This window comes from Cinclus cinclus, chromosome 11 (assembly GCF_963662255.1).
Source record: "Cinclus cinclus chromosome 11, bCinCin1.1, whole genome shotgun sequence".
Classification (NCBI taxonomy): Eukaryota; Metazoa; Chordata; class Aves; order Passeriformes; family Cinclidae; genus Cinclus; species Cinclus cinclus.
The window spans coordinates 22,134,955-22,147,498 of record NC_085056.1 but is presented as its reverse complement, the minus strand read 5'-3'; the positions used below and the strand labels follow the sequence as shown (position 1 = coordinate 22,147,498).

General features: G+C 50.3%; 1 protein-coding gene across 1 annotated transcript in view; it reads left to right on the top strand.

The window, feature by feature from the left end:
* LOC134048162 (hydrocephalus-inducing protein homolog) overlaps window positions 1-12,101 on the top strand; it is a 76,072-nt gene extending 63,971 nt beyond the window's left edge. The window contains exons 52-68 of the mRNA XM_062499761.1: window positions 12-111; window positions 683-782; window positions 1,276-1,444; window positions 1,729-1,967; window positions 2,292-2,352; window positions 2,978-3,182; window positions 3,558-3,790; window positions 4,349-4,500; window positions 5,433-5,625; window positions 6,181-6,289; window positions 6,876-7,130; window positions 7,476-7,618; window positions 7,968-8,189; window positions 9,349-9,518; window positions 10,028-10,128; window positions 10,999-11,131; window positions 11,939-12,101. Of these exons, the coding sequence (XP_062355745.1) occupies window positions 12-111; window positions 683-782; window positions 1,276-1,444; window positions 1,729-1,967; window positions 2,292-2,352; window positions 2,978-3,182; window positions 3,558-3,790; window positions 4,349-4,500; window positions 5,433-5,625; window positions 6,181-6,289; window positions 6,876-7,130; window positions 7,476-7,618; window positions 7,968-8,189; window positions 9,349-9,518; window positions 10,028-10,128; window positions 10,999-11,131; window positions 11,939-12,101 (2,748 nt within the window). The remainder of the gene's footprint in view (window positions 1-11; window positions 112-682; window positions 783-1,275; window positions 1,445-1,728; window positions 1,968-2,291; window positions 2,353-2,977; window positions 3,183-3,557; window positions 3,791-4,348; window positions 4,501-5,432; window positions 5,626-6,180; window positions 6,290-6,875; window positions 7,131-7,475; window positions 7,619-7,967; window positions 8,190-9,348; window positions 9,519-10,027; window positions 10,129-10,998; window positions 11,132-11,938) is intronic.
* The last annotated feature ends 443 nt before the right edge of the window (window positions 12,102-12,544 follow it).

Genomic DNA, 12,544 nt, shown 5'->3' with positions numbered 1-12,544 from the left:
TGCTGCTTCAGGTTTCAGATACAGGAAACATCCTGGGGATTGTTCAGGCTGAAGACATTGAGATCTCTGCAGAGGTCTGTGATGTTTCTCTGAGTATCGACATGCCTGAAGGTCAGTGGATGCCTCCCAAAGAAAGCAGTCCAGGTGCACTGCACTGCCTTGGGAGGTGGGAGACCAAAGCACTTGGGATGGGATGGGATGGGATGGGATGGGATGGGATGGGATGGGATGGGATGGGATGGGATGGGATGGATACATAAAGCACATACCCTGCAAGCTGTGTGTAATAAAACCTCATCAGGGCACTGACAGCCTTAAGTCTCTCCCCTCTGACCTTTGAAGTGTACAGCTTCACGTGCAGATTGGATTTGGGGGCTTTGAAACCACAGAGATGTGAACAGGCAGTTGGCAACTGCCACAGGCTCAGCACAGCATATAAAGTAATTGGATTTGTGCTTGGAAGTGAGGAAATGGAAGCCAAGCTCCTAAGGCTTAGCTACTAAGCTTGCAGATATTTTGAGTAAGAAGAGAACGGGCAGACAAGTAGCTGGAAAACACTTTCAAGAACAGAAACTTGCTGAAAAGGGTTTTGTGCCAAGACCTCCATGTAGCTTGTGACCTGGTGTATTCTGCAGCAGCTCACAAATACCGTGTTTGACCTTGTTCTGCGGGTTTTCTGCAGGTCCAGATGGAAGCTTGGAATTTGGAACCATTCATGTCCTGGAAAATGTGAAGAAAGTCCTGAGTCTAAAGAACAAAGGGATGTACAACATTGAGTACCGGTGAGTCCAGCTACCTGGTAGTGAACATTTCCTGGGGTTGCCAGGCCTGCCTTCTGCCTCTGTCAATGGCTAGAACGTGTTTCAATGCTGGCTACCTCTTGATAAATGCAAAACCTGGGCTCTCTAATCTCAACTATTTTACCAAAGAACCCAGCCATAAACCAGCAGTTTTCCACAGCCCAAGAGGAACCCAAAAGAGAGTTCCCGAAATGTCAGCCACTGAAATGCTGAGATTCATTGCCTTTCTTTGATGGTCACCTCCTTTCTCTTTCTGAAACTCTGTAAAGAAGTGAATGAAAAATTTTGGTGTCAAGGGTTCTTGCAGTAACCTCGTGATTGCCTGCACTCTCTGTCAAGATCCAGGATTCCCTGAGCAGAGTTGGACTCTCCCTTTTCTTTTTTTTCCCTAATCCTATACAAAGTCCTGGCTGTGCTGGTGGGATGTATACTTTTTACTGCAGAGATCTCCATTCCTTCCCTTTCTCCCCTTCAGTTTTGTGCTGAAGAATGCAGGTCCCAGGATGCAAGATTTGGCATCCCACTTCACTATTGAGCCTCAGTCGGGCATGCTGATTGCCTCCCAGCCTGGTGTGAATGTTGAGATGCTCTTCCACCCCACAAGGGAAATGGTCGTCAAGAACAAACCCATCCTGTACTGCCAGGTGAGCCCCCTGGGCCAGGCTCTGTTATCACACGGTGTTTTGGGAGCATCAACAGGATAGGTATCTAAAGGAAGGAAGGCTTTAAGTGGAGAATCCTCTTTCCTACATACACAAAGTCTTTCAAAACCATTGGGAGGCTTCCTAAGTGGAGGTGAGAATCTGACTCTGGAGGAGGTGCTTAAACAGGGAGGGTAAATTGATGGAGGCCTGGGGTGGAGGCTGGCGACTGGGGTAGAGCAAGCTGGCCTCTTGGCTTTGTTTACCACCCCTTCCTGTGCACACAGGTGACAGATGCCAGCTCAGGGGAAGGAAGCCAGACTGTTGCCACCATCCCAGTGAGGGTGTCGGCAAAAGCTGTGTACAGCAAGTACAGTATTGAGCCTGCCTCACCCATCAACTTTGGGGCCATGCTCAAGGGCACCAAGAAGACCCAGACTGTCGTGCTAGAGAACAGAGGCATGCTCAACTTCAAATTCCACATCCTCCAAGCACCCGAGGATGCATCTGCATTGGAAAGCAAAAGGTATGAGAAGCCCTGCACCACCCTTCCTGTCTGAGGAGGCACCACCCCATGGCTGGTATGTGGCAGGCAGCCAGGAGACCTGGGCTATCATCCATCTGCATCCCTAGCTTGGGGAGAGGGAGCAAAACATCACCTTGGTATCCCCATGTGTACTATGAAGCTGGTGGTAGAGCTGCTCTCTGCAGCACTGGGTGCTGCAGGCTGCTCTCTGGGAGCCATCAGCAGCAGGAAGGCTTTCCTCTGTGGGGAGGAAAGCCAGCTTTGACCTCAGAGAAAGGCAGGGGAGCTCAGCATGACAGACACCTCTGCTTTCTCCTTCCTCAGCTCAAAGCAAGAGGAATCCTCTCCATCAGGAACAAAGCTGAAATCAAGCTCCTTGACACAGGTGGGTGACTCCTGCTCCCCAGCAGTGCTGCTGCAGGGGATGTGAGAACATGCTGCTGTGCCCAGGCTGGGGGCTGATCACCACAGGGTGGGATGTAGTCTTCAGGATGGAGTCCAGGATGTGCTCAGTCCCACTGACAGTCCTGTACTCTGGCTCAGACCTGGAGCTGTGGGGTCAAGAGAGGGGAGCAGGTCCTGTGTTTGACAGCTGCTAGCCAGCATAGGTGTGTGAACACCACAGAAGCAAAAACATCCCCCACTAAAATCCCAGTCCACAGAGCTCAGAACACATTGCTTTTTCTTCTTCCCAGTCCCTTACCTCTCTCCCATCATTTCTCACAGCCATTTCTACTGTCCTGTGTTACCTCTGGAGGTTGAAGGATCACAGCTACCACCTTCATTCTTTACACACAAACTCCTTTCTCTCTGTCACTTGTGACAGGCTTGCAGCTCCTCTTGGCTGGTTGGTCTCAGCCTGGAGCTGCCTTTGGGCCATGGATTCATCCTTCCCTGCCCTGGGACTGGGTACTTGGCCCCAGCTGGAGGCCAAGGCAGGACATACTCTTTGTTGGGGTGCTCAGGGCACAGCTATTAGCCATCAGCCTCTCTTGGAACTTTTTCTGCAGGGTTACCTCAGTCTTGGCATGTTCACGGTGTCCCCCTGCTCCGGCTCTGTTGCTCCATGGGGCCAGCAGAAGATCACAGTGGAATGCCTCGCAGGGCAGGAGGGGACATGTGAGGAGCAGCTCTACATTGACATCATGGGCAGAGACCCCAAGGACAATCCCGTGGGCATTCCCTTTACCCTGGTTGCCGAATCCTGCCTCCCAGGTACATCCTGTCCATAGGTTCCCTTGGTCACACCTGCTGCTGATCAGCACCTCAACTTGCTGCTAGGATAGAGAGGCACACTAACCCTGGTGTCCCACCTTAAAATCCTTGAAGAGGTTCCAGCCCTCTTCAAGTCCACCAGTGGACTCATCCCTCCCAGGCTGAGAGGGATGCACGGAAGGATAAAAGGAAAGCAATGCTCTCTAAGACTGAGGATGACTGAGCTCCATCCTCACAGCCAGCTCCCCCACCCAAGCTTGGGTTTAGCAGTCACATCGGCAGAAGGGGCTCATCAAGCCTTCTGAGAGGCCAGCAGGGTGCAGATAAATTCATCAGGGAGGCTTTTCCACGCTCATTCCTCTTGTCTGTCCACAGCACTTGTTGAGGATGCCATGTTAACCTTTGAGGAGTACCCGATCTGCAGCAGCACCAACCTCAGCTGCAAGCTGCGGTCAGTCAAAGGCACGGGTCTGTTTGTCAGAGAAGAGAACAAATTTGTCTTCACCAAGGTTCTGGTTGGGCAAGAGGCTGAAGCTCATTTCAGTGTCTACAATACAAGTGGTCTGCCATGTGACGTGGTCCTCTCCAACAAACCCCTGCCTGGAAAGGTAAGATCAAGAGGCCAAGGTGATGGCTGCCCTCTAAAGCCCTTGTGAGAGTTTGTTTTGTTCTCCAGATGGATTGCTTCCTGTGGCCCAGACTAGTCTAGCTTAGTGCAGGTTAAAGTGCAAGGGAGAGCAGCAGAGCCAGGGAACAGCTGTGTTGAATTTTGCATGTCCCAAGCAAGGTTTTGGCTCACACCTCTGGGTCTTCAGTGGGAAGCACACTCAGAGAGGGGCTGTTATGAACTGACATGCCAGGGCTCAAAGCAGAGCATTTCCTCGGGCTCCCTGGCCTTTCCTTCTCTTTGAAGGCCAGTTCTAGGTTATTTGCAGGGTTTTTCCATGCAGCGCCCACCTTCCATATATGCTGGGGCAACTGCCAGCACTCAAAACACACAATGCTTTAGCACGAGGTCAGCATTCCCTGGGAGAGCGGGAGCCTGCCTCGGGAAGCAGGAAGGATGACACACTGTCTGGGGCTGTTCTCAGTAATGCATTTATGAATAAAACTGTGTCATGTTGAAAGGTGCTTTCTCCTAACTTTTCTCTCTGGGTTTCCCCAAGGAAAAAAGCCCTATCAATAACATTTTCAAGTTGTATCCTGACATGATGTCCATTCCTGGCTCATCCAATGCCGTTGCTACGGTGACCTTCACCCCACCAGAGAAGCAGAACTACAGCTGTACTTTCAAGGCTTCCCTTGTCATCCCAAAAAGGTAAATTGCCAGTGGAATACTGGGGGTGGCCTCACTGAAAACTGCCTCTCCACTGGGAAGGCACAGATCTCTTGTTAGCTCTAATGCTTTCAGTAGCCTTAGGCAGAGTACTTGGCATGAGTTGATCTGGGAGGCAGTAGCTGTTAGAAAGAGCAGAAAAATGAGGCTGATGGTTTAGCCTGGAGGAGGAACTATGAAGACACAGAAATATTAGGTAGCCAACTGGAAGTTACTGAGATGTGCTGCAGCTGAGCTGCGGGTTTCCAAGGACAAAGGCTGAGATGAACAGTTTGGTGCCAGCAAGTCAGCAGTCAAAATTTCCTCTTAGATTCTGTAAAATTAAGTGATCCTCTGTGGTTCCCTGGCATTCATTAAGCGGTTTTATGTGAGTGATTGGAGCTGGTTTGAAAGAGGAGCCCAGTTCCTCTGCCCTGGGACCTCTCTAGTGGGGCTTTGACCTGTTCTTCCTCAACCCTTTAGTGGCTGAATTGGAACAAGAGAAGTCTCATTCCTAATACAAAATTGCTATTTTACTGTTCTTGGAAATTATCTTTATTGATGGTGATGATTTACTTTTGCCTCCTTGCTTTTATATTGCTTTCCTGCTGTGCTTTTGCTTGTTGCAGATGTCTCATCTCCCTGCAGCCAGGGGATTTGCCATATCTCATCTAGTGCCTCATTATTTACCTGCTGTACTGCATGATTCAATTAAGTGAAATTATTAACTGTTATTGTGGAAGGCTCTGGTTCTTTGGAGCAGATTCCTCTTGTGAATGGCCCTGCATGGATTGGGAAGAGGCTGGTGGGGGGCTGTGTTGTGGGGTACAGGGGCACCAGGCAGGGAAAACATTGTGGGTGGCGCTTGCTGCTTCACTTGCCCAGAGAGAAATGGGTTAGTGCCAGCTGAAATTGTTTCTGTGCCTCTCCTGCAGCTCTGTGCAAATTAAGCCCCAAACCCTGACCTTCACCATCAGTGGGAAGGGGCATGAGCCACAGGTGACAGTCGTGTGCCCAAGTGCTCGCAGCAAGAGGGGAAATGCTGTGCTGCGCTTCAAGAGACTCCGGGTGGGGGATTCAGAGATGCTCCCCCTGGTCATCCATAACAATGGCATCGTACCTGTCAAGGTGAGAACCTGCTCAAGGAATGGTCTGATTTGGGAACAAATGCCTGTGGCACAGGGGAAGGGTCCCAGAAAACATGGCACACCTAAGAAGAGGTGTGAGAAATTAATTTTAAGCAAGTGACTGACATCCAAGAAGGGAGTTCTTGGGAATTTTCCATCCAGTCTTTCTTCTTTAAGTTAAACACAGGTGGAGTGGTGATGGAGTATTTTCCCCCCTGTCTCTCGTCACCTTTTGTTCTCACGGTGATGTGTGATTTCCCAGTTCCATTAGATTGCATTTGATTCTAGTTTACTACATTTCAAGCAAACTTAGTTGTGGTTTAAATACAATCTGCTCATTACTTTCTGTCCCGTTTGGTTCTGTGTTAGTGGTATCCAGATGTCTCTGAAGACCCTTTTTTTCCTGGCTGGTTTGACTTAACCTATTGTGCTAAGGGCTGTTTGCAGTGGGAGAGGTGCTGGGTTCCCCTGCGGGACCAGCAGCACTGCGGTGTCAGTCCCTGTGCCATCCTGTACTCACACCAGTATCACTGTGCTCTCTGTTCCCTTTTCTCAGTTTATGTTACACCTGGAGGATGAGCACGGAGCGTTCTTCTTGAAAGGCAGGGGCTCCACACTCGAGAGATTCTACACTGAAGATGTGGAAGAGGACTGCGTTGGAAATGGTAAATTTATTAACCATGAAGCGTGATCATGCACAGAGGGAAAACGTGTGCCCTGCTCTTGGCTTCTCTGAGCAGCAGCCAGATGTTAGACACAGTTTCTTTCCTTGGGCTCTCTGTCCCCCCAGCTTTTCTTGGGGACCTTTTGCAGGGTTTCCTCCTAGAAAGTTGTGAGAAGTTGTTCAGTTCTTCTAGACACGGTGGGTTGAGCTGTGGGGGACTGTCACTACCTCAGTGGACCCTCTGAGGTATTTGCTGCATTGGGAAGGTACCAGCTGGAACAGATGCAGCCCCTGAGCACACAAACAGCCAGCAGAAGCCAAAAGCACTCTCTGGCTCAGCTTTCCATATGGCTGGAACTGGCTGGAAGCGGATGGAATGACAGCTGGGCATCAACGTGAGGTTCAGCTGCTCTAAGTGCTGATGTGTCTGGAGGTGGCAGTCTCGTGAACATAGGAAGAGGGTTTGGAACCACTGGGGTAGAAGCTGTGCGTAGAGGGCAGCTGGTTTCAACCTCTTCTTCTTCATATATCCTATGGAAGTATTTCCTCTGTAGAGCTGTATCACTTTGATTTCCATTGCTGTGCAGAGAGCAAGCCCCCAGAGAAGCCTTTCTTCTTTCTGCATCATGGGCAATCAACAAATATTGACGTCATTTTCAAACCCACCTTGACTCAACATCTGGAAGGGAAGATTTGTGTGTTACTGGAAGACATCTACTCTAAGAAGACCCTAATAGAGCTGGTGGGTGAAGGCCACAAGGATGAATTCACCCTTGATGGACTAGAGGAAGACACAGATGAGAGGAGAGCTAAGCGCAGTCTGAAGAAAGACATTATTGATGGTAAGAGAGGAGAGGCTGCCTAGGTGGAGCAAGGAAGAAGAAAATATCTGATCAAGTGTGTCCTTTCTCTAGCCAGGCCTGGGCTGTCAGCCACGGGACTTGGTGGCCTGTGGCTGTGGTAGCCATGCATGCAGAGCAGCGTGTGCCGTGCTGCATGTCGCTGGCTTAGGGATGTGTCAGAGTGTTTCTCTGAAAGTGGTGGGATGGGGAGAGGCCTGGGGAACTCCCTCCCACGGGGAGGAAGGCTTGGAGCAAGGAAGCATTGAACATACAGCTGTCTGTGCACGTGAAAGGGGCGGGTGGAGCTCCCTGCATACTGAGATCTCTTGCTCTCCTCCTTAACAGCTGTCAGATTGAATCACATCCAGTTTGGGGACTGTCCTGTCGGGAGGCCCTACCGCAGGACCTTCACCATCACCAACCATACCAGTATGAAGGTCATGCGCTTTGAGTGGGAGGCAGACGCCACATTCCAGTTCTCCCCCAAGGTGAGCGTGGACTGCTCTCCCTTTCCCCATTGCTCAAGCCCTGCCCTGCTGTTCCTGGGCGCTGGCAGGGAGTCCTGACATAGCAGTGATAGCCACTTCCAGTGCCATCCATGTAGGAGATGCAGTCCCTGGCTTGGCTGGGCCAAGGCTGCCAGCCTTGCAGAAAAGGCTTCACGTTATGGGAGGTGGCACCTTCTGTTCACACTTTTGTCTATCAGAGTTCACATAAATCCACACCGAGGTGCAGATTCCTGGCACAGCACCTCACCACATCAGTCCCTTTTGCTGTCAGTCCTGCCCTTGGCAGTGCTTCCTTCCAGTTTGGTCTTGACTGCCTGATTCTCCCTAGATGGGACACCTCCATCCTGGCTATGCCAAGGACATCACAGTCACCTTGAAATCAGATGTTCCAGCCACCTTCAGGAGGCACCCTGTGAAATGTAAGGTGATCAAGACCAACTCTGAGCTACCACAAAGGATGGTTCAGGATTGGGAGGACCGAATGTGCATTGTCACAATGGAGGATACCACCAGGAAGGACATGTCAGCCAGCTGGCCTGAGAAAGAGAAGGTAAGGAGCAAAACAGCAAAAAGCCAACCTAGCTTTTACAAAAAGACCACCATAACACCATCACTGCTGGCTGAGCAGCTCCTGCTTCCTCTGGACATTGGGCAGCCGTGGGGTTCAGCAGCAGTGCATTCTAGGGGAGATGCACAGTGACCAGATACAATCACACAAGAGCCTTTTGACAAGAGACCTTTAGCCACACACAAACTATCAGTCTGTGCCACAAGCACAAGTGTTGCAGCCCATGTTGAATGGGAGACAACGTTATATGATTTTATCCCATTTTATGGTGTTAGAAATCTCTTCATCTCATTAGGTGCCTTTTCACCAACGAGCAGTTAAGTCTCTTGCACCATGTCTCTTCTTTTGAAGTGGAGAGAAATACACTTCTGCTGCACATACTGGTGAACTCCGAGTTTTGTCTGCATGGATACCAGAGTATGGTTGTGGTCTCTGTATTGTGTGGGATATCTCATCATGGAGTAGCCCAGGCACTGTATGACAGAATGGAGGAGTCTGGAGAAGGATCATCTCCAGAGACTCCTGCTTTTATTGTCATTATTACCAAACATACTCATCTTGGGTGAAAGTCCTGTCTGAGTTTCTGGACCATTTTAAGGCCTCTAAACCATCCTCTTTTCTATCAGCACATCTGCAGTTGGAGACTTTGCTACTGAGATCTTTCACTTCCCAAAGTGCCCACTCCCAGCTCCCAGCAGTGTGGCTGTTGCTCCACACATGACATCTGGAGAGCACTTGCTCTTAAGACAAGAAGAAAAAGGCGCTTTCTAGAGGTCTTCAGTCCTGGGGTTCTCCATCCACAGAGCTCCAGCAGGCAAACTTAATCCTAATTGTGAGACCTGCTGGATTTGTAGGGGACCAGGAAAAAAGCCAGTCCCTCTTACAAGGTTGAAGTACAGGGACTGGAATGCAGCTATAGTCTCCATGGATATATTAACAGCTGTGGTAGTGACTGCTTTGATCAACAGGTAGGAACAACTACTGTAGCGGATCAGTCCCAGTCTTGTCATCTTTCCAGGAAAGTAGAAGTGAATGGTCCTTTCTAGTCCCTCTGTGAGGCTGATCTTGGGGGCCAACAGATTCCCTTGTCAGCCTGACTTTCTGGGCTCTGCTCAGTGATTCTTCCCTCCTCTGTTTGCAGATGGTCCAGACAGCCCCAGAACCAGAACCGGCACCGGCTTACACTGTGGATGAGAGCATCCAGGAGGCCAAGGTGTACCTCAGTGCTGTTGTTGGCTACACTGAGTTCAAACGGAACCTGATAGTGGTTCAGCTCAAGGATACCTTGCCCAACCAGACAAGGAAAGACATGTGAGTGCTGGAGGCCAGCAGGGCCCTGTGAGCGGGAGCTGCCTTTGCCAGGGCTGAGCCAGTGCCCGCTTCCCCGAACTCTACCCCAGCCAAAACCAGCACAAGCCCATTTATGTGCATACAAAGCCAAGCAGGAGACGGTGGTCAGCAGAGGTTCAGTGCTGCCATATCTTTCTGCTGAGACCAGCCATGGGTTTGTTTTTACTGCATGTCACTTGTCCTCATCTGCTCAAGAATAAGTTTGCAGTCAAGCCAAGACCTAAAGTGCAGAGTAAGCCTCTTAGCTTCAATGTCCTGGGCACCGCGTTGGCCCTTTCCTCTTAAACTTCCAGACTTGGAAATACTTTTTGGGCCACGCAGGACAGCAGTCTGAGCACAGTAGAGTTGCCTGGAGAAGAAGATGGTCCTCAGCAGAAAGTGGTACCAGGAGTCCATCAGACAATGTTATTGCACTATTTGCTTTATATTTATTGGACTTGGTTTTTTTATTCCTCCTTCTTGCTTTTCAGTTTCAGGATACACAACACAGGAAATATAGCCCTGGAATACAGCTGGATGGAAGCTGCAGATAGTAAAGCAGTGAAGAAACCATACTCAACCACTCTGATGCGTAAGGGCATTTCACTTGGTGGCTGAGGGCCTGGGGAGCAGACCCTGCCACTTGACCCTGAATTGCTTTTGCATCCTTGTCCACACATTCACTTTCATCAGCATCTTCCCAAGTGCAGCTGGAGATTTTTCTCCTTGTCCCCCTCTGCCTTTCAGCCCCTTCTGTTCTTGCTCTGCCCCTTCTGCTCTGCAAAGGAGCTGAGCCAGGCTCTGGGAAGAGCCACACGCTGGGTCAGGACTGGGAAAGGGGACATCAGGTCATCTCTTTGAGAAGTCTGAGACTGGGAAAAACAATGGTGTAATGAGTGAGCTGCCCTGCAGCCACTGTCTGTGTGCAGTTCCCCACTCCAGGGCAAATGTAAAGTCACTGTCTAAAACCAACTCTTCTCATTTGGCACAGGAATGTGTGCTGCAGGCAGAGACCTTGCTCCCAGATGCTCTATTTCCTGCTGAAAGTACTCGGCTAGAGATGTTCCAAGTGCATTCCAGATCTCTTCCACTTACCTGCAGCAGAAGGCAGATTTGCTGGGAACATAGGATTGGTCTTTGAAAGGTGTTCTCTTCTTCTCTGCAGGTCAGTTCCTCTCCTCCAATCCTCTGAGCCATCACAGAAAGCTGCTGCATCCTTTCTGGTGGCAGCAGGACCATCCTTTTGAGATGCATCCTTCTGGACTGCGGCAGCTTGCCAAGCAACAGCAGGATTCTGAGCAGCAGCAGCATCAGCAGCAGCAGGATTCTGAGCAGCAGCAGCAGCAGCAGCATTATTCTCAGCAGCAGCCCAAGCAGAAGGACCACTCCAAGAAGCTACAGCGCTTCAAACAAAAACACCTCTATTTGCAGTGTGTTAGTTCCTCCCTGGAAATCTGCCCAGATGACATCAAAGGCCTGCCACTGTTCTACATCAACCCCTGCCACGGCATCATCCCTCCTGGCCAAAAGCAGATCTTTCACATGCTGTTCTCCCCAAAGCACGCGGGGAAGTTTAGGACCACCATACTCTTCAGGTGGGCAACGTCTACACACTTGCCCAGAACTCCCGCTTCGGATGGGTATCACTGAGTCACAGGGTGGCATGGGATGGAAAGGACCACAGTAGGTCATCTGGTCCCACTTCCCTGCTCAAGCAGGGCCATCCCAGAGCACATGACACAGGGTTGGGTCCAGAGGGCTCTGGAATAATTCCAGTGAGGGACACTCCCTCACTGTTGCCTCTCTGGGCAACCTGTCACCTGCACAGGAGAGGAGTTCTTCCTCAGGTTCAAGTGGAATTTCCTGTTCAGATTCTGCCCATTGCCTCCTGTCCTATTGCTGGCCATCACCAAGCACAGCCTGGTTCATCCCTTAAGACCCTCCCTTCAGTCCCTCTGACTGGGATGGGGAGGTGGGCTTGGAGACAGGCAGCCCCAGAGAGGCAGCAAAACACCCAGAGGAGCACAGAAAGATCATCATCTGGCCTTGCTAGGGAGACACTGTGAAAAGACACTCTATGAAACATTAAGCTCCTGGAGGGTTGCAAAATCTGTAACGAGAGATACGGGGACCAGCCAGTCCCTAGCTCTGCTTCCTTTTGGAACAAGCAAGGCCTGCTTCTCCACATGGAACCCCATGTGCTGTGGCTGGTCCCCAGGCACTTAGCTGGTCATGTTGCTGCCCTTGCACCTCTGCAGCCTCCCTGCAGCGAGTGCAGTTGTTTAATTTGCTGCTCACTGCTTGCACAGACAGAGGATGCAACACGGTGTGCAGTGCAAGGAGACAGAAAAGTGGCTGGCTGGAAATGTTCATCTGACTAATACCAGTCCCTTTCTTCCTAGGACTCATAAGCTGAAGCCGGCTCTGAAGAAGGTAGAGGTGATTGTGAAAGGCAGAGCCCAGGAGCAGGAGAGTCTTGATAAACCAAAACGCTCTGCGTTACGGCAGACAGACAAAGGCCAAGGACCCAAGAAGCAGGTGCACTGGAAACTAACACCTGAGTGACAGCGTTTGTGTTAGCTGCAGCATCCAGCAGGAGCCAGCAACATCGTGTCTTCTACTGGCTTCTTCCACCCTTCACCAGAGACCTCTGCAGCTACCCTTGCAAGCTCCAGTGAACACCTTTATCCTATCTTTAATTACCTAAGTTAATTAACTAATTTTTAATTAAACAATTGGCAATAAATTGTTAATTGTCAGCTTGTCTTGCTTGGAAAGACAGGTTTCTGCGGGACCTCTCTGGAATGGAGAATGTGACCCCCTTCCCTCCACATTATTCTAACTTTGAAATTAAAAGGCTTTCCAGCAAAGATACGGGAAAAGGAGTAACAATTCTTTTCTAGGATGTCTAACCAGACAAACAAGCAGCAGCACTGGCAGCAACAACAAACAGAACCAGATACCCAACCACAGCCTTCGCTTGGCTGCAGGCACTTTCCCTGTGGTGT